Source organism: Amblyraja radiata, unplaced genomic scaffold (genome assembly GCF_010909765.2).
Source record: "Amblyraja radiata isolate CabotCenter1 unplaced genomic scaffold, sAmbRad1.1.pri S43, whole genome shotgun sequence".
NCBI classification, from domain to species: Eukaryota; Metazoa; Chordata; class Chondrichthyes; order Rajiformes; family Rajidae; genus Amblyraja; species Amblyraja radiata.
Genome location: NW_022630150.1, coordinates 668,574 through 694,504, shown reverse-complemented (window position 1 = coordinate 694,504; position 25,931 = coordinate 668,574). Strand labels below are relative to the sequence as shown.

Genomic DNA, 25,931 nt, shown 5'->3' with positions numbered 1-25,931 from the left:
ATCTTCCTGCATCTAGCCTGTCCAACCCCTTAAGAATTTTGTAAGTTTCTATAAGATCCCCCCTGAATTCTAGCGAGTACAAGCCGAGTCTATCCAGTCTTTCTTCATATGAAAGTCCTGCCATCCCAGGAATCAGTCTGGTGAACCTTCTCTGTACTCCCTCTATGGCAAGAATGTCTTTTCTCAGATTAGGAGACCAAAACTGTACGCAATACTCCAGGTGTGGTCTCACCGGAGACCCTGGTTTGAATCTGACTACGGGTGCTGTCTGTATGGAGTTTGCATGTTTCCCCCACCCGTGACCTGCGTGGGTTTTATTCGGGTGCTCCAGTTTCTTCCCACACCCCAAAGACGTACAAGCTTGTATGTTAATTGGCATGGTAAAATTGTGAAGTGTCACTAGTATGTGTAGGAAAGTGTTCGTGCAGAGGATCGCTGGTCGGCACAGACTCGGTGAGCTGAAGGGCCTGTTCCTGTGCTGTATCTCTAAACTAAACTAAAATGTAAATCGTAATATCTAGACGTCACAGAAAGAGTACTATAGCAGATGGCACTGTGCATGCCAGTTAGAAGCCTATTTTTATGAAAAACACTCATTTTGAAGATGTTATAGGGAGTTACATCCAGTCAATCAGTGTCCTCTGCTGTGAAAGACAGTACAGGTAGCCAGAGAATCCGGTGCCCGTCAGGTATGGAGCAAGTGTGATGCTACCCTTATTTACCTTTTTCCATTTTTTTCTTCTTTTTCTTCGCAAGCCCAGCTGCTTTGTCCTTTCTCTCATCTAAAAGCACTTCTGCGGGACAAAAAAAAGTGCGTTTTGTGATCAAAGCGGATTGTGGGCAACTTAAACGCGTTAGCCTTTGCATTAGTCCCTGCTGCTTCTTCTACGCCCTCTGCCCTCCGTATAGCCCCTGGGTCCTTCGTACCAACACAATGTTAATTGCCTTCTCCCCACAAACTATCGTTTTTTCTCCCCATCACCTCGCCCCACTGGTTGATTTTAACCATCTCTTTCGAGTACACTAACCACGACTGTTTATCATTGACTGACGTATCAGGTCATCGAAAATATTTACGGCGTGACGCGGTGTGATGTCGTATTGGCGCGCGGTGTTTTTCCAAGTGTCGCAACATTTTTTTTGTCGCTGCTGGATTTTGAAATGTTCAAAATCTTTTGGCGACCCTGATATGACGCCGGCAGTCGCCAAGTGGGACAGGCCCTTAACTTTAATTTCTGTAGGATCTTTGACCGAACATGTCACGTTTGTTTTCTTTTCTGACGTACCAGCTGAGTGTTACCAGCACTTTTGTGTTTTGCTTCAAATGTACAGCAAATGATGTTGATTTTCATGATGGAACTTAAACTCTTTTCCAGATCATGCCTCTGAAGATAGACAAAAATGCTGGAGAAACTCAGCGAGTGAGGCAGCATCTATGGAGCGAAGGAATAGGTGACGTTTCGGGTCGAGACCCGAAACGTCACCTATTCCTTCGCTCCATAGATGCTGCCTCACCCGCTGAGTTTCTCCAGCATTTTTGTCCACCGTCAGTTAATTAATGAAATCTGGAATTAAAAATAATTAATAAAGAGCGGGATGAAAAATTGTTGTGAACAACAATACTTTAGAAAGAAAAGGCAGACAAAAATACTGGAGAAATTCAGCGGGTGCAGCAGCATCTATGGAACGAAGGAAATAGGCAACGTTTCGGGCCGAAACCCTTCTTCAGACTGATGGGGGGTTGCGGGGAGAGGAAAAGAAAAAGGAGGAGGAGACAGCCCGAGGGCTGAGGAAGGGGAGGAAAGAAAGAAAAACCTTCTGCCTTTCTTCTTTCAGCCAATGCGACTTTAAACCCATACCAATGTGGTTTGCTTTTTATTGGCCCTTAGGAAGTTGCTCAAGGAAATTAAGTAGGAAACTAAGTGTTATTCTCTGCATTGTGTTTATTTCCAATATCCGGGAGCCGGAATGTTTTGCTTCTCCGGTGTGCATGAAACTGTCCCGGCACACCCCTCCCACCCAGCCACTCTCCACTTTGCTGTTCTTCATCTTTTGACACAATTTCCAGGAAAATCACACTTGATTGAAAAGCCTTCAGCACCATCCACTATCCAGTTTAACAACATCCTTCCGATAGCAGGGTGACCAATACTGAACGCAATACTCCAAATGCGGCCTCACCAACGTCTTGTACAACTGCAATATAACATCCCAACTTGAATGAATGAATGTTTAAGAAAGAACTGCACATGCTGGAAAAATCAAAGATAGACAAAAATGCTCCAAGGGCCGACTAGCCGACTTCTGCACCTATTGTCTATTGTCAATTGTGATTGAGGCAGTGCAGCTTAGGTTCACGAGATTGATCCCTGGGATGGCGGGACTGTCATATGAGGAAAGATTGAAAAGACTAGGCTTGTATTCACTGGGGTTTAGAAGGATGAGGGGGCATTCTTATAGAAACATATAAAATTATAAAAGGACTGGACAAGCTAGATGCAGGAAAAATGTTCCCAATGTTGGGTGAGTCCAGAACCAGGGGCCACACAGTCTTAGAATAAAGGGGAGTCAATTTAAGAATGAGGCGAGAAAAAAAAAGTTTTCACCCAGAGAGTTGTGAATTTATGGAATTCCCTGCCACAGAGGGCAGTGGAGGCCAAGTCACTGGATGGATTTTAGAGAGAGTTAGATAGAGCTCTAGGGGCTAGTGGAGTCAAGGGATATGGGGAGAAGGCAGGCATGGGTTATTGATAGGGGACGATCAGCCATCATCACAATGAATGGCGGTGCTGGCTCGAAGGGCCGATTGGCCTCCTCCTGCACCTATTTTCTATGTCAAAAACGTCTAGACAAAAATGCTGGAAACTCAGCGGGTGAGGCAGCATCTATGGAGCAAAGGAATTCAATTTAGCTTAGTTTATTGCCACGTGTGCTGAGGTACAGTGAAAAGGTTTTTCGTTGCGTGCTATCCAGTCAGCGGAAAGACTATACGTGACTGCAATCAAGTCGTCCAGTGTACACATACAGGATAAAATCCATGATCAGCCATGATCACGTTGAATGGCGGTGCTGGCTCGAAGGGACGAATGGCCTACTCCTGCACCTGTTGTCTACAAAGGGAACAACATTTAGTGCAAGATAAACTCCAGTAAAGTCTGATTAAAAATAGTCCTGGAGTCTCTAATGAGACCACTCTCTGGCCGGTGAGACTTCACTCTCTAGATTTAAAACATCTGCAGATTTAATACTGAGCGTGCTAACAGCTCCCACATCTTCTGAACAAGTGCCAGGGAGCCATGAATAGTGGAGACAGGACTAAGGAAAAGCAGGCTGCAAAGGTAGGTCTTATCCACTTACCTTCGTCCAGTTTTCTTTTCTTCTGCTGAGACGGAGGAACAGGGGATCTTTCCTCTTCTCTTTTCTCTCCTGAAGAATGAAAGAGTTTGATGAACGAGACCCAGTGTGATTTCCACCTGCTAAGTCAGTCCCCACCTCCATGCCTCCTACCAAGATTTCTAACTGGACCTGGTCCTACTTCTCCTGATCATCACACAAGAAAGTACTATTCTTCAGGAGTGCAGACAAACTGGAGAAACTCATCGGGTGAGGCAGCATCTATGGAGCGAAGGAAATAGGCGACGTTTTGGGTCGACACAACAACTGGCACAAGAGGCTGAATAAAGGGCCTGTCCAACTTCCACGACTTAATTCAAAACCTCTGCCAAGTTTAAAGGAACTTAAAAAAAAAAAATCAAGATTGTGGCAATCTACGAACTACTATGACCTTCCACGACCAAGAACGGAACTCACTATCAAAACATGGAGGGGACGAGGGACACAATTTTTTGGCGGCCACGCGCGCATGCGCACGCTCACACACACGCTCGAGGCTTCGGAGGCTCAATCCAGCGCTAAAAACGGCGATTTTAAAATCGGGATCACAAAGACTTGGGGGGGATGTCCCCCCCTCTCAAAACATGGGGTGGACGTGTCCCCTCTGGCCCCCCCGGGTTTTCCGCCCCTGTCCACGACTATGTTCACGAACTCCTACGAGTATGTCTACGAATTCCCACGGCTATTTCGATGCCCTCCTTACGAGTAAAAAGTTGCAATTTCTTTCATCCTGACCATTTTTTTTTAACTCGTGGACATTTTTTATCGGGCTGGAAAAAAACCGTCCCGACTTACCTCATGCCACGAGTACCTATGGCTAGCATAACGAGCCGCTACGATATATCAACGAACTCCTACGGACTCATTACGAACATTCTGGGAGTTTGAATCAAGGGGAAAACCCGGGATAATTTGTGAATTACCTCGTGAAAGTGGGACAGGCCCTTAAGGAATCACACTATGGTAGGCCCTATTTGACCAATGGGCTTGAAGACAAGGCATTTGAGCTGCACAGTGGTGCAGCTGTTCGAGCTTTTTCCTCACAGCACCCCAGACCCGGTTCGATCCTGACCTCGGGTGCTGTCTGTGTGGAGTTTGCACATTCTCCCCGGTTTCCCCCAACATACCAAAGACGAGCGGGGTTGGAAGTTAAGGTTTGTAGGTTAATCGGCCCTCTGTAAATTGCCCCTGGTGTGTAGGGAGTGGATGAGAAAGTTCGACAACGTAGAACTGGTGTGAACGGGTGGATCGATTGTTGGCATCGTCCACATGGGGGGGGGGGGGGGGGGGGGGAGCTCTGGCGCGCGAGACCAGGGGGGAGAGAGAGACCATGGAGGGGAGCTCCGGCGTAGAGACCACAGGCCTAAAGAATTGCCTATATAAGTGAGTTTATACAGATCACATATCGGGGACTATAACTGACATCAGCCCTCAGATCAAACACGACAAGGCCTCTCGTCTAACCGCACAGTGACCGACTCTTCTGAAGATGCCAGAGTACAATTTGTGACATTACCTTGTGTCATTGTTTTCGTCGTGATTGGAGATGCAGAAATCTTCCTGCTTTTCTTAGTTGCAGCCACTTCCGGGAAACAAAAATGAAAATAACCGTGTGAGTAAGCGTTAGGAGGACATCCATTATAGACAATAGTAGCAGGAGTAGGCCATTTGGCCATTCGAGCCAGCACCGCCATTCAATGTGGTCGTGGCTGATCATCCCCAATCAGTACCCCGTTCCTGCCTTCTCCCCATATCTCCTGACTCCGCTATCTTTAAGAGCCCTATCTAGCTCTCTATTGAAAGTATCCAGAGAACGAGGCAGAGAATTCCACACACACACGCAATTCTCTGTGTGTTAAAAAGTGTTTCCTCGTCTCCGTTCTAAATGGCTTACCCATTATTCTTAAAGTGTGGTCCCTGGTTCTGGACTCCCGCAACATCGGGAACATGTTTCCTGCCTCTAGCGGTAATCCATTGAAGGATTTTTTTTCCCCCATCAACCTCCCACTTTTACCAATGCTTTATCTACCATCATCAACAAGCAACGTAGCAGTATACAAGAATCGAGCCAGTGAACCTCTCTCCTGTTTAACTCTACATCGGGATCAGACCTTCCTTCTATGGTGAAAAATTCAGAGGTTCACTTCAACTTGGATCAGTTAATATGAACCACCATGTCACCTCCGTCATAGAGTGATACTGTGTGGAAACAGGCCCTTCGGCCCAACTTGCCCACACCGGCCAGCATGTCCCAGCTGCAATAGTCCCACCTGCCCGCGTTTGGTTAGACCTTGATTAGGGGCTAGTGGAGTCAAGAGATATGGGGAGAAGGCAGGCACGGGTTATTGATTGTGGACGATCAGCCATGATCACAATGAATGGCGGTGCTGGCTCAAAGGGCCGAATGGCCTCCTCCTGCACCTATTTTCTATGTCTATGTTTCTCTGTTTGGTCCACATCCCTCTAAACCCGTCCTATCCATGTACCTGTCTAACTGTTAACCTTAAGGGGTTGGACAGGCTAGATGCAGGAAGATTGTTCCCGATGTTGGGGGAAGTCCAGGACAAGGGGTCACAGTTTAAGGGTAAAGGGGAAATCCTTTAGGACCGAGATGAGAAAAACATTTTTCACACAGAGTGGTGAATCTCTGGAACTCCCTGCCACAGAAGGTAGTTGAGGCCAGTTCATTGGCTATACTTAAGAGGCAGTTAGATGTGGCCCTTGTGGCTAAAGGGATCAGGGGGTATGGAGAGAAGGCAGGTACGGGATACTGAGTTGGATGATCAGCCATGATCATATTGAATGGCGGTGCAGGCTCAAAGGGCCGAATAGCCTACTCCTGCACCTATTTTCTATGTTTCTATGATATGGGGAGAAGGCAGGCACGGGTTATTGATAGGGGACCATCAGCCATGATCACAATGAATGGCGGTGCTGGCTCGAAGGGCTGAATGGCCTCCTCCTGCACCTATTTTCTATGTCTGTTTGGTCCACATCCCTCCAAACCCGTTCTATCCATGTACCTGTCTAACTGTTCCTTAAACGTTGGGATGGTCCCAGCCTCAACTACCTCCTCTGGCAGCTTGTTCCATACACCCACCACCCTTTGTGTGAAAAAAGTTACCCCTCAGATTCCCATTGAATCTTTTCCCCTTCACCTTAAACCTATGCCTGATGTGGGCCTGTGGTTTACAAGCTGAATAGACGTTTGCCTTCAAGTAAACCAGAAAGAGCACGCTGAAGCTGGCTAGAGAAACACAACAACGTAACAGGAAAAGTTTTTGAAAGCGTACCTCGTGAGATTCTCTTCTTTATGAGACATGCTGAACACCTCCTGCTCGTGTTAAATAAAACTGCTTTTGAAAAATAAAAATAAAGAGCTGAACACTTTGCGTGAAAGAAAGCTTTTCATTCATTTACACACGTTTTAGTCCAATGACATAAAGAGCTTTACAGCAAGACACCACGGATAAATGAGTGATGTTGACAAAATGCTGGAGTAATGTGCCTGTCCCACTTATGCGACTTTTTCGGCAACGGTCAGAGGTCGTTGCAGGTCACCGAAAATTTTCAACGTGTTGAAAATCCAGCGGCGACCAGAACAAGGTACGACTCTTTGGGCGACTACTCACGACCGTACAGGCTTCACCCCGCGACATGTCACCGGGGTGTCGTCTATATGGTTGTGAGTTGTCTCCTCAGACGTCCAAAGAGTCGTAGCGTCTTTCTGGTCGTCCTTGGATTTTTAACATGATGAAAATTTTCGGCGACCTGCAACGACCTATGACGGGTGCCGGAAGTCGCCGACAAAGTCGCGTCAGTGGGACAGGCCCATAACTCAGCGGGACAGGCAGCATCTCTTGAGAGAAGGAATGGATGAGGTTTCGGGTCGAGATCTTTCTCCAGACTCCGACCCGAAGCATCACCCATTCCTTTGCAGAAATACAGTTGCAACTTGGCTTCTATTTTTATACTTAACTAGACCAAGTGCAGACCCGTTGGGTCTGCTCCACCAACGCAGCCGTTCCCTACCCGTAGCCCCCACGGGAGACGTGGCGGGACTGTCATATGAGGAAAGATTGACAAGACCAAGCTTGTATTCACTGGAGCTTAGACGGATGAGGGGGGTCTTATAGAAACATATCAAATTATAAAAGGGCTGGACAAGCTAGATGCAGGAAAAATGCTCCCAATGTTGGGCGAGTCCAGAACCAGGGGCCACACACAGTCTTAGAATAAAGGGGAGGCCATTTAAGACTGAGGTGAGAAAAAACTTTTTCACCCAGAGAGTTGTGAATTTATGGAATTCCCTGCCACAGAGGGCAGTGGAGGCCAAATCACTGGATGGATTTAAGAGAGAGTTAGATAGAGCTCTAGGGGCTAGTGGAGTCAAGGGATATGGGGAGAAGGCAGGCACGGGTTATTGATTGGGGACGATCAGCCATGATCACAATGAATGGCGGTGCTGGCTCGAAGGGCCGAATGGCCTCCTCCTGCACCTATTTTCTATGTTTCTATACCCTGCTGTATCCTTTGACAATCTTCCCCATTATCCACAACTCAATCAATTTTCTTCTGGAAATTTAATCCCTAGCCGCAGCATATTGTGACAGAGATCAGTGCAGTGGTGCAATGGTAGAGTTGCTGCCTCATGCCCCTGTCCCACTAATGCCCCTGTCCCACTTAGGAAACCTGAACGAAAACCTCTGGAGACCAAGGTTTCCGTGCGGTTCCCGGAGGTTGCAGGTGGTTGCCGGAGGTTGCAGGTAGTGGAAGCAGGTAGGGAGACTGACAAAAACCTCCAGGAACCGCCGTGAACAGCATGGAAACCTTGGGTGGGGCGCAAAGTCTCCAGAGGTTTCCGTTCAGGTTTCCTAAGTGGGACAGGGGCATTACAGCGGCAGAGACCCAGGTTCGATCCTGACTACGGGTGCAGTCTGTACAGAGTTTGCATGTTCTCCCCGTGACCACATGGGTTCCTCCAGGCACTTAAAACAAGAATCAAGAAAGCAGCTACATACACGACTTATGTCTTTTCTTCTTTGTCCGAATCGCGGAGCCTTGGTCCAATTCCATTGGCATTTGTTTCTTCCCAGGGGCAGCTTTTAAGCACAAAGAGACAAATTAGAACGTAACAAGAATACTTTGGAGAACACTCAATCGGCCCACGATGGAGTGAGGCTCGATGAAGATTGCAACCTCTACGGCACGGAGGCGCAGCGGGTAGAGCTGCTGCCTCACAGCACCAAAGCCCCAGGTTCCATCCCGACTACGGGTGCTTGTCTGTACGTTCTCCCTGTGACCTGCGTGTGTTTTCTCCGAGATCTTCAGTTTCCTCCCACACTCCAAAGACGTGCAGGTTTGTAGGTTAATTGGCTTGGTGTGATGGTAAATTGTCCCCAAGTGTTAGTGTGCGGGGATCGCTGGCCAGCACGGACTCAGTGGGCCGAAGGGCCTGTTTCAGTGCTGTATCTCGAAACTAAACCAATAAATTCAAGGCATTTTCACCAAGGAAATGCAGTGAGTGGAGGATAGTTATGGTTTTTTTTGTGATATATACTGTATCAGCTACGTACGGTAGGTAGCGTGCTTATCACAATTGGTTGACAAGGGAGTTATCCGATAATCATTTTAACATTGGCGGTTACTGGATTCAGCCTAAAATAAATCCTTTATTTGATGCCCATGCATGTCAATAAACAATAGGTGCAGAAGGAGGCCATTCGGCCCTTCAAGCCAGCACCGTCATTCAATGTGATCATGGCTGATCATCCCCAAACAGTACCCCGTTCCTGCCTTCTCCCCATATCCCCTGACTCCGCTATCTTTAAGAGCCCTATCTAGCTCTCTCTTGAGAGTGTCCAGAGAACCGGCCTCCACCGCCCTCTGAGGCAGGGAATTCCACACTCACAACTCTCTGTGTGAAAAAGTGTTTCTCCTTTCTAAATGGCTTACCCCTTATTCTTAAACTGTGTGTGGCCCCTGGTTCTGGACTCCCCCAACATTGGGAACATGTGTCCTGTCCTCCAGAGATGCTGCCTGACCCGCTGAGTTACTCCAGCACTTTGTGTTCTATCCATTTAATGTAATGTAGTGTTGATTTTCCCAAGCAGCATGGGATATACAACAGAAAGCAGAAAATAGGTGGGTAAAGTTATCAAACTATGAAGACAGGGAAGGCTGAAGAGGAGATGAAGCAATACGATGGATAGGCTTGTGGGAAAGTAGTAGCTGTTAGAGGGAATCTCTGACTGAAACTAATGAAGAAGTAAACTATTCTTCGAGGGGATTTATCGCAGTCGCTTCCATCGAGGGGATTTATCGCATTCGCTGCCTCAAAAAGGCTGGCAGTATCATCAAAGACCCACAACATCCTGGCCACACACTCATCTCCCTAAGTAGGTAGAAGGTACAGGAGCCTGAAGACTACAACAACCAGGTTCAGGAATAGCTACTTCCCCAAAGCCATCAGGCTATTAAACCTGGCTCGGACAAAACTTTGATTATTAATAGCCAATTATCTGTTATTTGCACTTTATCATTTTATTTATTAATGCGTGTGTATATATTTATATCATAGTATATGGACACACTGATCTCTTTTGTAGTCAATGCCTACTATGTTCTGTGTGCTGAAGCAAAGCGAGAATTTCATTGTCCTATCAGGGACACATGACAATAAACTCACTTGAACTTTCTTCTTGTCTTCTTGGTTTCTTGGTCCTCCAAAATATTCCAAATGGAATTTAAACTGGAGGTGGTGAACTATATTCCAAATGGAATTTAAACTGGAGGTGGTGAACTATATTCCAAATGGAATTTAAACTGGAGGTGCTGAACTATATTCCAAATGGAATTTAAACTGGAGGTGCTGAACTATATTCCAAATGGAATTTGAACTGGAGGTGGTGAACTATATTCCAAATGGAATTTAAACTGGAGGTGGTGAACTATAAACTTGAACTACATGTTAACTGTGGCTGTCAAAAAAGATTAATTTAGCCAACATACTTGTCAAAGGTCCCTGAATCTTCTCTGGTCGATGCAACCGCAAGGCGTGGCCCAACAATTCCTCGCCATTATTCCGCAACGCTTGGTTTAGATCGTCTTTGGTGAGAAATGTTACGCGGCCACGTTTTCTAAAGGTATGGTGAAAGGCAACAAACAAAAAAAATAGCAGTTAGATACATGGGAGCTGACTATAATGTTTATTGTTACTGTATTCCTAGCATCAAGATGGATAATTAAGAGATAGCGTACACTGTTCCACATTAAACACTCAACAATGTAATAATATAGGAGGTGATATGCATGTTGTTCATTCATTGAATCAGCCTGAAGAAGGATCCCAACCTGAACGCCACCTGTCCATTCCTTCCATAAATGCTGCCTGACCCACTAAGTTACTCTGGCATAGAAACATAGACAATAGGTGCAAGAGTAGGCCATTCGGCCCTTCGAGCCTGCACCGCCATTCAATATGATCATGGCTGATCATCCAACTCAGTATCCCATCCCTGCCTTCTCTCCATACCCCCTGATCCCTTTAGCCACAAGGGCCACATCTAACTCCCTCTTAAATATAGCCAATGAACTGTGGCCTCAACTACCTTCTGTGGCAGAGAATTCCACAGATTCACCGCTGTCTGTGTGAAAAATGATTTTCTCATCTCGGTGTTAAAAGATTTCCCCCTTATCCTTAAACTTGTTCTGGACTTCCCCAACATCGGGAACAATCTTCCTGCATCTAGCCTGTCCAACCCCTTAAGAATTTTGTAAGTTTCTATAAGATCCCCCCTCAATCTTCTAAATTCTAGCGAGAATCTAGCATGTTGTTCATTCATTGAATCAGCCTGAAGAAGGGTCCCGATCTGGACGTCACCTCTCCATTCCTTCCATAAATGCTGCCTGACCCACTAAGTTACTCTGGCATTGTGTGTTCTGCTCAAGATTCCCGCATCAGCAGTTCCTTGCACAAATTCAAGCAACTGTCGCTATCGCTCAGCGATAATGAATAAATTAAAAGAAAACTCTCCACAACACTCCTTCAAACCTACCCTCAATTATACATTTGGCCACCAAAACATTTTTGTGTGAAACTCCATGTCAAATGTTGTTTGATCTATTTCGGCAGGGCCTTGGGAAGAATTGTATAAAGCAGAGCTGTTGAGTGTTGGAGCTGCAAACCACGGGATTGAGAATTCAACGCCACCGTGACAAGTTGTGGAAATCAGCTGTTTTTTCCAATTCAATGCAACCAGGTCACAAGTAATCCTCGGGTAAGGAAATCTACTTGCAGGATGAATGAACTGCAGATGCTGCATTACAAAAAAGACACACAGTGCTGGAGTAACTCAGCCGGTCAGCTCTGGAGGAGATGGATGGGTCAGGACCCTTCTTCAGGCTTTGTCCTGCCCTCCTTTATTCTTTTCTCCCCCCCCCCCCCACCCCACCCCATCGATCAGTTTGAAGAAGGGCGCAGAGAAGATTTACAAGGACGTTGCCAGGACTAGAAGGTCTGAGCTATAGGGAGAGGTTGAATAGGCCGATGCTCTATTCCTTGGAGCGCAGGAGGATGAGGGGTGATCTGAGGGGTAACTTTTTCACACAAAGGGTGGTGGGTGTATGGAGCTGCCAGAGGAGGTAGTTGAGGCTGGGACTATCACAACTTTTAAGAAACAGTCCTTGGTTTGGAGGGATAACGCGGGCAGGTGGGACTAGTGCAGCTGGGACATGTAGGCCGATGTGGGCAAGTTGGGCCGAAGGGCCTGTTTCCACGCTGTATCATTCTATGTCTCTAGGGGTCCTGATCCAAAACTTAACTGACCTCTGTTCAATCCATTTGGGATAGCCACTTGAAATGTTAACAGCGGGCAAGGTGTCAGATGACACTTAATAGCCTTTGTATACTTTCCTCTTTGAGCTGCACCATAGCGGGATGGGCAAAACCAGAAGGGTCCCAACTTGTAACGTCACCAATCCATGGTCTCCCGAGATGCTGCTTGACTCGCTGAGTTACTCCAACACTTGGTGGCTTTAAAAAAAATCATGACTTGCTCTGGCTGTTGAAGGACACAGAAGGAACAAGCAGAACATGGGGCTTTATCTACCTGGATTTCATGATCCCAATTGAAGTGACCGACAATCTTTTCCGCACGAAGAAGCTGATGATGGCAATTTGCAGCTCACCAAAGCTCTTTGAGGAATCCAGGTTACTCACAATCAGGTGATGCCCTATTTGAGAAAGAATGCAACAACAAACACCATACTCAACGGAAAGCCCAAACACTGCGGAGAGAAAGGGAGAGAGCGAGAAAGGGAGAGTTAGAGAGAGAGAGAAATAGAGGGAAAGAAAATGAGAGAAGAGAGAGAGAGAGAGAGAGAGAGAGAGAGAGGGAGAAAGAGAGAGAGGGAGAAAGAGAGAGGGAGAAAGAGAGAGAGAAAGAGAGAGAGACAGAGAAAGAGACAGACAGACAGAGACAGAGAGAGACAGAGACAGAGAGAGACAGAGACAGAGAGAGACAGACAGAGACAGAGAGAGACAGACAGAGACAGACAGAGACAGACAGAGACAGACAGAGACAGACAGAGACAGACAGAGACAGACAGAGACAGACAGCGAGACAGAGAGAGACAGAGAGAGACAGAGAGAGACAGAGAGAGACAGCGAGAGACAGCGAGAGACAGCGAGAGACAGCGAGAGACAGCGAGAGACAGCGAGAGACAGAGAGAGACAGAGAGAGACAGAGAGAGACAGAGAGAGACAGAGAGAGACAGAGAGAGAAAGAGAGAGAAAGAGAGAGAAAGAGACGGAGAAAGAGACAGAGACAGAGACAGAGATAGAGACAGAGATAGAGAGACAAAAAGAAAGAGGGGTGAGAGGGGGGAGGGAGTGGGAGGGGGAGGGGCCAATTTGTGAGCAGCATCCCAGATTCATTGAAAATAATATTCAGAGTGCCTTCCCCTTCCCCCGCTGCAGAAATTGTTAGCTCAAACAAGGCTATGGCTTTAGCACAGGAGCGCAGGAGGGTGAGGGATGATGTGAGAGGTATATAAAAATCACAAGAGGAACAGAGCGGTGAATACATAGTCTTTTTGCCCAAGGTAGTGGAAACTAGAGGCCACATGTTTCAAGTCAGAGGGGAAAGATTTAATAGGGACCGGAGGGGCAATATTTTTTACTCAGGCATAGACAAGTTGGCCGAAGGGCCTGTACATGTGGTGCATGACTCTATGACTCTGGGCTGAGTTTTCAGAGCTGTAAGAAGTGCAAGTTCACAAAATTAGACCACAATTGCTGACAATTTCTCCGCACCTCTGAAAGATAACATACATGTGTGTTACACGAATGTTACCACCGCAAAATAATTTGCTAGAGTGAAGGATAAAGGGCTTGTCCCACTTGGACGACCTAATCCACAGTTTAGAGGACCCTTGAGGAGTTGAAAAAAAATGTCAAGGTCGTGTTGACTCGCCGAAGTAGAAGACCTCCGATGACCTCCTTATGTCTACGACCTCCTACGACTATGTCTACGACCACCCACGACTATGTCTACAACCTCCCATGACTATGTCTAGGACCTCCCACGACAATGTCTACGGCCTCAGTCTTCCACACCTAAGACCAACTACGACTAGCTACGAGTGGAAAATGATTACATGATAAAATTATGTCATGTTTGCATTTTTTTGTCGGGTCAGTTACCGATCTACGACTACCATCACGACCTACCTACGAGTAAAATGTATCAATCTTTTCCATGCCGACCTTTTTTTTAAAACTCATGGACATTTTTTATCAGGCTGGAAAAAACGCCGCGACCTACTTGAGGCCACGAGTACGCGGAGACCACTCACGAGCACGAGGACGAGTTACGAAGACCTCCTACGACCACGCTGTGAGTACGAGTCAAGGGCAAACTCGGCAGAGGTGGCCAATTAGGTCATGAAAGTGGGACAGGGGCTTTAGCAAAGTTCTGAGGTCCAGGAAAAGATATAGCTTCATTACCTGTTCAAAAGGGAACTGCAGATGCTGGAATATCGAAGGTACACAAAATTGCTGGGGAAACTCAGCGGGTGCAGCAGCATCTGAGATGCTGCTGCACCCGCTGAGTTTCCCCAGCAATTTTGTGTACCTTAGCTTCATTACCTGATTTGGTTATCTCCTTGTGTTTTCTCACGTGATTCTCTTTTGTTTCTCCGCTCAGCTCTACTGGAATTTCGGTCGCCTGCTCATTTGCTTCTTCGATGACCTTATCTTCCTCCTTTACCTCAGCCTTGAACACAGACGAAAGGGAACTCATGAGAAAAATAGGCTTAGTTTCACCAACACTTCCAACAATGAACCATTCTACATTTTCTTGGTCATTTGTCTTTTTCACACCTTACCCTGCCATATCTCTAGTTTCCCTCTCCCCTGGCTCTCACTGAAGAAGGGTCTCGACCCAAAACGTCACCCATTCCTTCTTTCCAGAGATGCTGTCTGTCCTACTGAGTTACTCCGTCGTTTTGTGTCTATCTTGGCGGGGAATGGTTCCAAATAGTGTTTAGTTTAAATATGTAATATATGAATATGTGATTCTGTTTCAGTCTGTTTTGCAGTTTTTTTTGCACAATCGGCAAGCATTGCCACTTTTCATTTCACTGCACATCTCGTATGTGTATGTGACGAATAAACTTGACTTGACTAGTTTAGAAATACAACATGGAAACAGGCCCTTCGGCCTACCAAATTGTTACTTCATCGAGTTTTATATTGGGATGGTTTGATTCATTGATTGAAAGATATAGCATAACAGTCCTTTGGCCCACCGAGTCCATTGATCATCGATTTAGGAATAAGGGGTAAGCCATTTAGAACGGAGACAAGGAAACTTTTTCTCACGGAGAGTTGTGAGTCTGCGGAATTCGCTGCCTCAGAGGGCGGTGGAGGTCGGTTCTCTGGATACTTTCAAGAGAGAGTTAGGTAGGGCTCTTAAAGATAGCGGAGTCAGGGCATATGGGGAGAAGGAACTGGGGTACTGTGATTGGGGATGATCAGCCATGATCACATTAAATCGCGGTGCTGGCTCGAAGGGCCGAATGGCCTACTCTTGTATGTATTGTCTAATGGAGGAAGGGATAAAAATAGGGGGAAAATATGCTAGAAAGATGGAGAGCAAGGGTGGGGTGAAATCAGAGATCTCTTTTCCTTTGATGAGGCTCTCCAGTGGTACCTGACTAGCAGGCCAGATGACAATGAGGCCTCTGGAATTTAGAGGAAGTTTAGTTAAGTTTAGATATACAGCGCGGAAACAGGCCCTTCAGCCCACGGAGTCCACGCCAACCAGCAATCCCCGCTCACTAACGCTAACCTAAACTCACTAGGGACAAATTACAATTATATCAAGGCAAATAATCTACAAACCTGTATGTCTTTGGAGTGTGGGAGGAAACCGGAGATCCCAGAGAAAACCCACACAGGTAACGTGGAGAACGTGCAAACTCTGTACAGACAAGCACTCGTAGTCAGGAACGAACCGGGGCCTCTGGCACTTTAAAGGGCTCGTCAAGACGCCCGCACGTGCACATTACGCGCATAGAAACATAGAAAATAGGTGCAGGAGTAGGCCATTCGGCCCTTCGAGCCTGTTCAATATGATCATGGCTGATCATCCAACTCAGTATCCCATACCTGCCTTCTCTCCATACCCCCTGATCCCTTTAGCCACAAGGGCCACATCTAACTCCCTCTTAAATATAGCCAATGAACTGGCCTCAACTACTATACCTTCTGTGGCAGAGAATTCCACAGATTCACCACTCTGTGTGAAAAATGTTTTTCTCATCTCGGTCCTAAAAGATTTCCCCCTTATCCTTAAACTGTGACCCCTAGTTCTGGACTTCCCCAACATCGGGAACAATCTTCCTGCATCTAGCCTGTCCAACCCCTTAAGAATTTTGCACGTTTCTATAAGATCCCCCCTCAATCTTCTAAATTCTAGCGAGTACAAGCCGAGTCTATCCAGTCTTTCTTCACATGAAAGTCCTGAATCTTTCTTCATATGAAAGCATGGTGACGTAGGCAGTGATGCGCGGTCGCGCGCGGCGCCCCAGGATTTTGGGATGTACAAATTCTTTGCGCGCAAATGACACTCAAGTGGGACAGGCCCTTAAGGCAGGATCTCTACCGCTGCCTCTGCCACTGAGTCGCCAAGTGGGATCTTTGCTACCAGCACCTCCCACCACAATCAAGCCTTCACTATTAAGGTCACAGCGGCAGGACCATGGGGCTAACTTGCTGGTCTCAAGCCACTAACCCAGGTAGTCTCAACTCTTCTCACGATAAGGCCCTCTGTCCCTGATTGCTTGTGAAAGTGCACCTAAAAGGGGGGTAAATAAATAGATAGAGGGAGATATCGATCGCTGGAGAAATTGGGAGTGTCCACCGATTTAATCATATCACCTACCTTCTCAATTGTCTGCATTTTCAGTTCCATTCCCTCCAAGTCTCCTACACTTGCAGTCAGAGGTTCTGCCTCATTTTCATCGTTAACGTTTGATAGTGCATCATCTGGATGCAAAATACATTATTATTAAACTTGAGCAATGCAAGGGTTAAACTGACTGTGTGAGAGTGTCAGCTGAAATTGAGTTGTCAGCTAACAGCATGCTTGTCATCCAAATTAACAGCAAGCACTATGTGAAGAAGAGTCTCGACCTGAAACGTCACCCATTCCTTCTCTCCAGAGATGCTGCCTGTCCCGCTGAGTTACTCCAGCATTGTGTGTTTGTCTTTGGGGTAAACCAGCATCTGCAGTTCCTCCCTTCGCTACATGTCAAGCCTTGCTTTGGAAAGCAATTCGATGTTTTGGAAAGATGCTTAGGCTAACTTAGAAGGACCGTTAAATCACGAGGCTACCCACAAGGTCACTAAGATAAACCTTTGCCTTCTCAGAGATATCTGTGACCAGCTCGGCATCTGATACGACAAATAACTCACGTTTTTTGGTACTAAGGAGGATAGCTAGCCTTTAAACAGAGTCACCTGTTGTCCTTAGATTAGGGTAGCGAATGCAAGGGCAAAATCACCTCTGGCCTTTGTCTAACAACCTACCTATTTAAAACCATCCTTCAACCTTTGAATTCAACCTTTGTCCTGCCCATTCTCCCTTCCAACTGTACGACCCCCCTACAAACTAGTCTGAAGGAGGATTCTTTTTTTTCCTTCTTTTTTTAATTTATTTTTATTGGAAGCAAACATATTATGGTAAAGTATAGTTACATATTATAGTAAAAAAACCTTTTCATATACATCAATCATACATTATTAAAATTTTCAATTGTCGATTAATTCTGCTTCTAGTGTTTATTTATGTAGATAGAAAGAGAGAGAGAGGGAGAGAAAAAAAGAATTACAAATACCAAAAAAGAGAAAAGGTGGAATGAATTACTTATAATACGTCATTGGAGATAAATTTGTAGATTATAAAGTATAACTTTTCATCTAATCCCGAGTTCAAACTTCAGTTGGGTTTTCGTGCCGGGCCAATCTCAATCTATCCCTTCAAATAGTTAATGAATGGAGCCCATATTTTAACAAAAAGTTCTTGTTTGTCCATTAAGACAAGTCTAATTCTTTCTAGATGTAGGGTCTCCGACATTTCCACAATCTACGTTTTAATTGTGGGGGTTATAGGGCCTTTCTCTTCCCTGTCCGGGAGACCTGACCTTTTCCCTGTCGGGTCCCCGTTGTCGTTGGGGCCTAGCACCGTGGAGCGGCCTCCAACCTGAACGACCCGGGGGCTCGGGAGACTGCGGAGCTGCGGACTACTCACCATCGTGGGGCTGGCCGGCCTCGGAGCGTGGGGAGCGGTGGTGACTCGCTGTTGTGACTCGACTCCTGGGGTTCGGAGGCTCCAGCAACACAGCCGCAGGTCCGGTGGACTGGGACATTGGGAGCTCGCGGGTCCAGGGGGAGAGACCGCTTCCCGGAGCTCCCGCAACGCGACTTCTCCAGCCCGTGTCGCGGGGTTGGAACGAGCCGGAGCGGGGACGTACATCGCTCGGCGCGGCTTCATGGCCGTGGGACATTCCAGCGCCCGCCGGGGGCTCCAACATTGTGACTTTTAGACCGGGAGCGGGGCCGTAAATCGCCCGGCACGGCCTAAAATGGCCGTGGGACTTAGCATCGCCCGCCTGGAGCTTGGACATCGGGAGAGACATGGAGAACAGGGGAGAGAAAAGACTTTGCCTTCCATCACAGTGGGTTCACTGTGATGGATGTTTGTGTGAATTAAATTGTGTGTATGTCTGTAGGAAATTGTCTTTGTTTGTATGGCTGTGGAAACGGAATTTCGTTTGAGCCTCACTGAGGCTCAAATGACAATAAATGGTATTGTATTGTATTTCCAAAATCTTAATATTAATCTTTTCCCAGTTATTATACTGTAGTCGAAACGTCACCTATCCACATTCTCCAGAGATGCTGCCTGACCCGCTGAGTCGCCTATCCCAGCACTTTCTGTGTACATCCTTCAGGTTGGAGGTTGAGCACAGGGCTAACAACCCTGTCTCGTGAAACAAATATGTTACGGAAACAGCAACTGAAGGAATTAACACTACTGGGGGCTGATGGACTTCCAGGGCTATCGACAGATGCTAGGGTGAACATCAATGATGAAAGCGGAATGGAAGACAAGAGAGCATGGACAACATCTTCATGAGAAGGCGCTGGAACTGGATTGGCCACGTACTGAGAAGAGAACCAGACAGCATCACAAGAATAGCCCTGAAGGGAAAAGGGAAAGAGGGAGACCCAAAGCCACCTGCCATCAAACTGTAGAGGAGGAAATGAAAACAATGGAGCTGACCTGGGGTAGTGTCCAGAAGCTAGCCCAGAACAGACAGGAGTGGAGGACCTTTGTTGCTGCCCTACATGCCAGGTGGCATAATAGGCAGTAAGTAGTTTCTGTGTACATTTCTCCAGGGGTGGTCTCACCAAAGCCATGAAGAACAATACAGCACAGGATACTGGGAGATTAAGAAGGAACTGCAGATGCCTCTGTCCTGGGTCTCCTCCATGGCCAGAGCGAGCAACACCGGAAATTGGAGGAGCAGCACCTTGGGGAGTCTGCATCCTGGGGGCATGAACATTGAATTCTCCCAATTTTGTTAGTCCTTGCTGTCTCCTCCCCTTCCTCAGCCCTCATGCTGTCTCCTCCCATCCCCCGGCCTCCTCCTCCTTTTTCCTTTCTTCTCCCGCCCCCCCCCCCCCCCCCCCCCCACCCCCCCCCCCACCCCCCCCCATCAGTCTGAAGAAGGGTTTCGGCTCGAAACGTTGCCTATTTCCTTCGCTCCATAGATGCTGCTGCACCCGCTGAGTTTCTCCAGCATTTTTGTGTACCACAGGATACTGGGAGACTGGCTTCTCTGGCAGAAGAGCCCAGATCGTAGTATCTGTATGAGAGGCTGGCCTTTGAGACTGTTACTCAACTGATTTTTTTTTCCCACAGGAATCTGCGACTCTTTGGAATTCTTTACCCCAGAGGGCTTGGATGGTCAGTTGCTATCTATCGTAAGACTGAACGTAATAGATTTCTGCAATGAGAATCAATCGATATAGGAATTAGGTGCGAGTGGAAACGGCAGAGGATCGGCAATGTGTAAGAAGGAACTGCAGATGCTGGTTTAAACCGAAGATACACACAAGCTGGAGTAACTCAGCGGGACAGGCAGCATCTCTGGAGAGAAGGAATGGGTGATGTTTCGGGTCGTGTCTGAAGAAGGGTCTCGACCCGAAAAAACTTCACCCAATCCTTCTCTCCAGAGATGCTGCCTGTCCCGCAGAGGATCAGCAATAGAAAGATAGAAACATAGAAAATAGGTGCAGGAGGAGGCCATTTGGCCCTTTGAGCCAGCACCGCCATTCATTGTGATCATGGCTGATCGCCCCGTATCAATAACCCGTGCCTGCCTTCTCCCCATATCCCTTGACTCCACTAGCCCCTAGAGCTCTATCTAACTCTCTCTTAAATCCATCCATTAAATGGTCGCAGTGAATTGCATAGAAGATTCTATATGAAGGGTCTATCTGACCTACTCCTGAAGTTGTTCTTAGTGCCAGCAATATTCTAGCCACATCGAAGCAATGGGCAAGAATGCACACAAACACTTCTACTTCCTTAGAAGGCTTAGGAAATTTGGCAAGTCCCCAACGACCCTCACCAACTGCTACAGATGTGCCGTTGAAAGCATTTTATTGGGATGCATCCCAGCATGGTTTGGGAACAGCTCCATCCAGCACTGGATGTAAACTAACCTTCCATCCATTGACTCCATCTACACTTGGCGTTGCCTCAGCAAGGCCACCAGCATAATCAAGGAGCAGTTACACCTTCTCCCTTCTCCCCTCTCCCATCAGGCAAGAGGTACAGAAGTATGAAAACACCTACCTCCAGATTCAGGGACATTTTCTTCCCAAGTTTTTTTTTTACAATACAATACAAATTTATTGTCAACAGGCAACAGGCAACTGAACCGTCCTCTCACCAGCTAGAGACCAGTTCTGACCTCCCATCTACCTCATTGAAGACCTTTGAGATATCTTTGATTGGACTTTAGCTTGCACTAAACGTTATACCCTTTATCCTGTATCTGTACACGGCTCGATTATAATCATGTATAATCACCCACCTTTGCCTGTGTGTGAATGTATGTGAGTGATTGGTGGTGGTCGGAGGGGCCGTAGGCGCAGATTGGCAGCCACGCTTCCGTCAGTCTGCCCCAGGGCAGCTGTGGCTACAGAAGTAACTTACCACCACCGAGTGTGACTGAGGAGTGAATGAATAATGCGATGTAAAGCGCCTTGAGTATTAGAAAGGCGCTATATAAATCCCATCCATTATTATTATGTATAGTCTTTGCACTGACTGGGTTGCAGACAAAATCAAGCATCTCACTGTACCTCGGTATAAACTAAATTAAAACTAAGCTGATCCTTAACATTGGTCTGTTTAAGAAGGAACTGCAGATGCTGCAAAATCGAAGGTAGACAAAAATGCTGGCGAAACTCAGCGGGTGAGGCAGCATCCATAGATGCTGCCTCACCCGCTGAGTTTCTCCAGCATTTTTGTCTACCTTAACATTGGTATAATGACTTGCCTGAAAATGAATAACAAACTAAAAACTGATTTGGTATAGAAAACATGCTTACTTTCAGCACATACTCTGGGTTCATCCCAGCCCACTCGTGCACCCATCATCTCCGAATTGGAAACGTCCATTCGATCAACTTGTGGCTCTTCGCTCCTAAACCCTTTCGACCCGAGCCCAGCGGAACACATCCCTCCAGTGACGTGCGACAATGGAACGGTGCTCTCGTCCGGCTGGAGACACCTGGCTGCTGAGACATCAACTTGCCCCAATGCGTAGTCTGTCCGTGGAGCGCTGAAGGATCTCCTCTTCCTCCTCCTGCTCCTCCTCCTCTTCCGCAGCTTGTTTGTCACCGAGGGCATCAGCTCCTCTTGGGTTTCTGAGCCTGTTAGAGTGGAGGGTGGAGTGCCACCTTGGTTGATGTCGGCAGTCTGTTCTTCCTGCAAGTCCTGCACCTTAAAGGCACCTTTTGGATCTTGAACCTTTGACTCAGAACCGACTGGCGGTTCCACTGCAACTGTGGCAACGTCTGAAATATCTGCCCGGGTCCCAGTCGCTGGGGAAGATTCTTCAACTGTTAACAAGGTGTCTCCATCGACTTCAGGGGCAGGCAGAGCTTTGTAACAATTGACCGAATTGCTCACCTGCTCTTCCATGCATTCTGCTGCTTCCAGTGCCACCGAGTCTTCAGTGATATTTATATCGCTGGCTGTTTTAGCATCGCGGGAGAGATTCTCCTTCGACCGGAAGTCAATTCCCCTATTTTTAAATTCACAATTATCCGGCTCGTCCAAAGGCAAATTGAGTGAACCTCCCCCAGCGTTGAAATGTTCTACGCCAGAAGCCTCTGCACGTCGACATTCAGATTCCTGTTGGGACGTACTAGGATTCTCCACACTTACTGAGTTCTGCTCTTGTCGCAGCTGCAACTTCAAAGATAGATTGGGTTTATTTTTAGACATCGTCGACCCAGGAACGGCCGAACTTCCAGCTTCAGACACACCGATTGGCAACTTAGCATCATCCCCAGAGATGAAGGACCCAGGTGAGTTTGTATCTTCATCTTCAAGTTTGAACACTGCTGATTTCCAAGGGGTTTGCTTGTCATCTTCAGGATCGGTCTCCTCTGGTGGAGGAATTATCAATTTAACATCCTCAGGTCCAGAGGTGGCCCTCTCTGAATGAAATGACCCTCTATCGTCAAGCTCAGGGAACATTGACCTGGGACAGTCTAATTCTGCAGCTTCAAGCCTCGGGCCAATACACCCTGCGTGGTTTGCCCCTTCCTCTTCAGGCTTGGAGACGGGCAATCCATGCTGAGGTTTCCTTTCAGCTTCAGTCTTGGAGATGATCGACTCAGGAAGGTTTGAACGTCCAGCTTCAGGCCCACAAATGGGCACCCCCGTGCAGTTTAATTCTTCGCCATCAGCCGCAAAGATCACTGACCCTGGCTGGTCTGTCCCTCCGCCTTTTGGCTTGCTCTCGGGATGGGATTTCCTCTCACCTTCAGGCACGGAGGCTGCCGACTCCAGAAGGTTTGACTCTTTGGCTCCGAGCTGCGAGATGGCCAGATCAGGCTCGGAGATGACGGATTCAAGCACGTTTGTTTGTGGTGTCTCCGCCTCGAGGACGTGCGGACCAAGGTCAGTTGGCCCATCCGCTTCACGCTTGGATGTACACGGCTCGGGCATGTTTGTCTTTGCCACCTGTGCTGCTACAGTTACCCCATTGCCTGTAGATTCCATCTCAAGAAGCCCTTCGCTTCCAGACGGTCTGGAATCATCGGGTTTAGTGGGCGGTGCCACGTTGCTGGAGATCGTCCCAACTTCTCCAGCATCCTGTGCGCATTCACCCATGCGTTCCCGATTTCCTGTTGTTCCGCTCAACTCGCAGCTCTCCCCATTATTACCATTGCTACGCAAAATTGGCTTCTCCTCCTCCACATTCTTTGGCTTCTTAACAAAAACATCAGTAATCTCACCCTGTTTGGAGCCCGGGGGCAGATATCCAGAACCTTCCACATGTGTTCTGTCCCCGTGGCTTTCGGGTGCAGGAAGCATCTCCGCACAGCACTCGCTCTCCATTGCCTCCGCCTTCCCTTCCTGTTTTCCCGACTCTTATTTTGCACGCAGATGTCCAGATGCCACAGATTTCTAATCCTTTGTCTAGTTGACGCAGTCTTGAAGCGGAACCCGTTGGAAGATCTCTGCGACGGGGTTCCGCCGAAGGGACTCTCTGAAAATCTTAGCTTTAGACCACACAGACGAAGAAACGCACCTCAATGTGCATTCAGACTCCCACCGATGACTCGTTATCTCGCTGCATGCTTGCCCAATTTTTCTGGCCAAATCTTTGCTCAGCCTGCAGGCTACGTCCACCGATTTCACGCTCCAGGGACCCGGGCCGCACCCAGTTCCTGGGCCAATCGGCGCCGCAATAAACCTTGCGACACTAAGACCCAGTTGATCCTGCGTTGCATGCAACGCTGCCACTTGTCACTTCTCATCAGGCAGTCAGCATTCGCTCCGACAAAAGGGATTTTTTTTTTTTTTTTTTTTGCATTTTAAAACAAACATTTAGGTTCGAGCCAAATGGGGTTACGAAGGGGCGATCATAAATTTACACCAGGCACCGCACTTTTACTCCGTTCTTTACTTCTCTCACTCTACCGGGATGGGGCAGAACGTTGACCTAGTATGTCAATAGACAATAGACAAATAGGCAGCAGAGGTTATGTAACGCCCTCCAGGCGCAGTGGCCAGTTCAATGTGCTGTCGTCGAGGGCCGTGAGATCCACCCCACCACCAGGGGGTCGGAGGGCAGTGCTGGCTCAAAGGGCCGAATGGCCTACTCCTGCACCTATTGTCTATTGCCTTGAAGCGGCTCAGTACAGGGGTCGGCCGGTTCAACGCCAACGTGCATGGCTGGGGGCTGCGTTCATCAGCAGCCTGCGTGTGTGGAGCAGACCAGCAAACAGCACGGCAGCATGGCATTTTCGACTGCACTGTCCTCCGCCCCCTGGTGGAGAGGTAGACCTCACAGCCCTCGCCAACAGCACATTGAACTGGCCACAGCGCCTGGAGGCCGTTACATTACCTCTGCTGCCTCAAACGCGCGGCAGTGGCGGCTCCTGATAGTCTCATCAATGCCATTCATAGAAACATAGAAAATAGGTGGAGGAGTAGACCATTCGGCCCTTCCAGCCTGCACCGCCATTCGATATGATCATGGCTGATCATCCAACTCAGTATCCCATCCCTGCCTTCTCTCCATACCCCCTGATCCCTTTAGCCACAAGGGCCACATTTAACTCCCTCTTAAATATAGCCAAAGAACTGGCCTCCACAGATTCACCACTCTGTGTAAAAAATGATTTTCTCATCTCGATCCTAAAAGACTTCCGTCTTATCCTTAAATTGTGACCCCTTGTTCTGGGCTTCCCCAACATCGGGAACAATCTTCCTTCACTCTCTCCCCCTTCAGGTAGCCTTCCAATGAAGGAAGGACGGTCAAGCGGGGTAAGTAAGGGGGTATCGAAGCCTGGAGGGTGGGGCAGAGGGCAAATGGGATGACAGATCTTGCTTTTAACATAAGAACGGAGACAGAAGCATGTCAAGACAGTGGGCCAAATGAATTGGCTTCAGAAAGATTGGCCTCCCCGTTGGATTGCAACCTAGTTGTGGTCCGGGAGCTTGTGTGTCTCAGTGACCCCTAGAGCTATACCAGCGGGAGATTTGCCTCATGTTAGGGTCTCCCATGCTGGACAGGTCAAAGACAAACAGTGATCCACTGGTCCTCCAGGTTGGAGGTTGAGCACAGGGCCAACAAACCCTGTCTCGTAAAACAAATATGTTACGGAAACAGCAACTGAAGGAATCTACACTACTGTAGGACCTCCGTTGCTGCCCTACATGCCAGGAGGCATCATAGGCAGTAAGTAAGTAAAGATTGGCAGGTACTTCAACTCAAGTAGGACAGTTACATATGGGATACTGATAGTCAAGGAGTAAACTTCCATGCCAGTCCCTCCGTTGGAAGACTGGTGCTCAGAAGAAGATTACGATTTATGGGGTATGGAACTGAATCTTCGGCAGATGCACAGAAACCTATTATCTGTCTTAAATATATTTTATGAATGAACATCCACCGATGTAAGGGCTGGGGAATTCCAAAGATCTTTCCCCAACTTTTTGTTTTTCTTTCCCTTTATTCGTGAGTTTGTAAATTTTTTTTTTTTTTTTTAAATGGGCCAAATGAGTTTTTAACTTATTTAACTTATCAACCAACCTGACCTCCCGGTGGCTCAGCACTTCAACTCCCCCTCCCACTCCGTATCCGACCTCTCTGTCCTGGGTCGCCTCCATGGCCAGAGCGAGCAACACCGGAAATTGGAGGAACAGCACCTC

General features: G+C 47.5%; 1 protein-coding gene across 1 annotated transcript in view; it reads right to left on the bottom strand.

The window, feature by feature from the left end:
• LOC116969430 overlaps positions 1 to 25,931 on the bottom strand; it is a 75,338-nt gene that overhangs the window by 21,675 nt on the left and 27,732 nt on the right. Inside the window, exons 11-19 of the mRNA XM_033016315.1 lie at positions 16,842 to 16,945; positions 14,543 to 14,669; positions 12,504 to 12,627; positions 10,405 to 10,532; positions 8,415 to 8,495; positions 6,687 to 6,749; positions 4,910 to 4,975; positions 3,358 to 3,426; positions 723 to 794 (exon numbers count right to left, since the gene is read on the bottom strand). Of these exons, the coding sequence (XP_032872206.1) occupies positions 723 to 794; positions 3,358 to 3,426; positions 4,910 to 4,975; positions 6,687 to 6,749; positions 8,415 to 8,495; positions 10,405 to 10,532; positions 12,504 to 12,627; positions 14,543 to 14,669; positions 16,842 to 16,945 (834 nt within the window). The remainder of the gene's footprint in view (positions 1 to 722; positions 795 to 3,357; positions 3,427 to 4,909; positions 4,976 to 6,686; positions 6,750 to 8,414; positions 8,496 to 10,404; positions 10,533 to 12,503; positions 12,628 to 14,542; positions 14,670 to 16,841; positions 16,946 to 25,931) is intronic.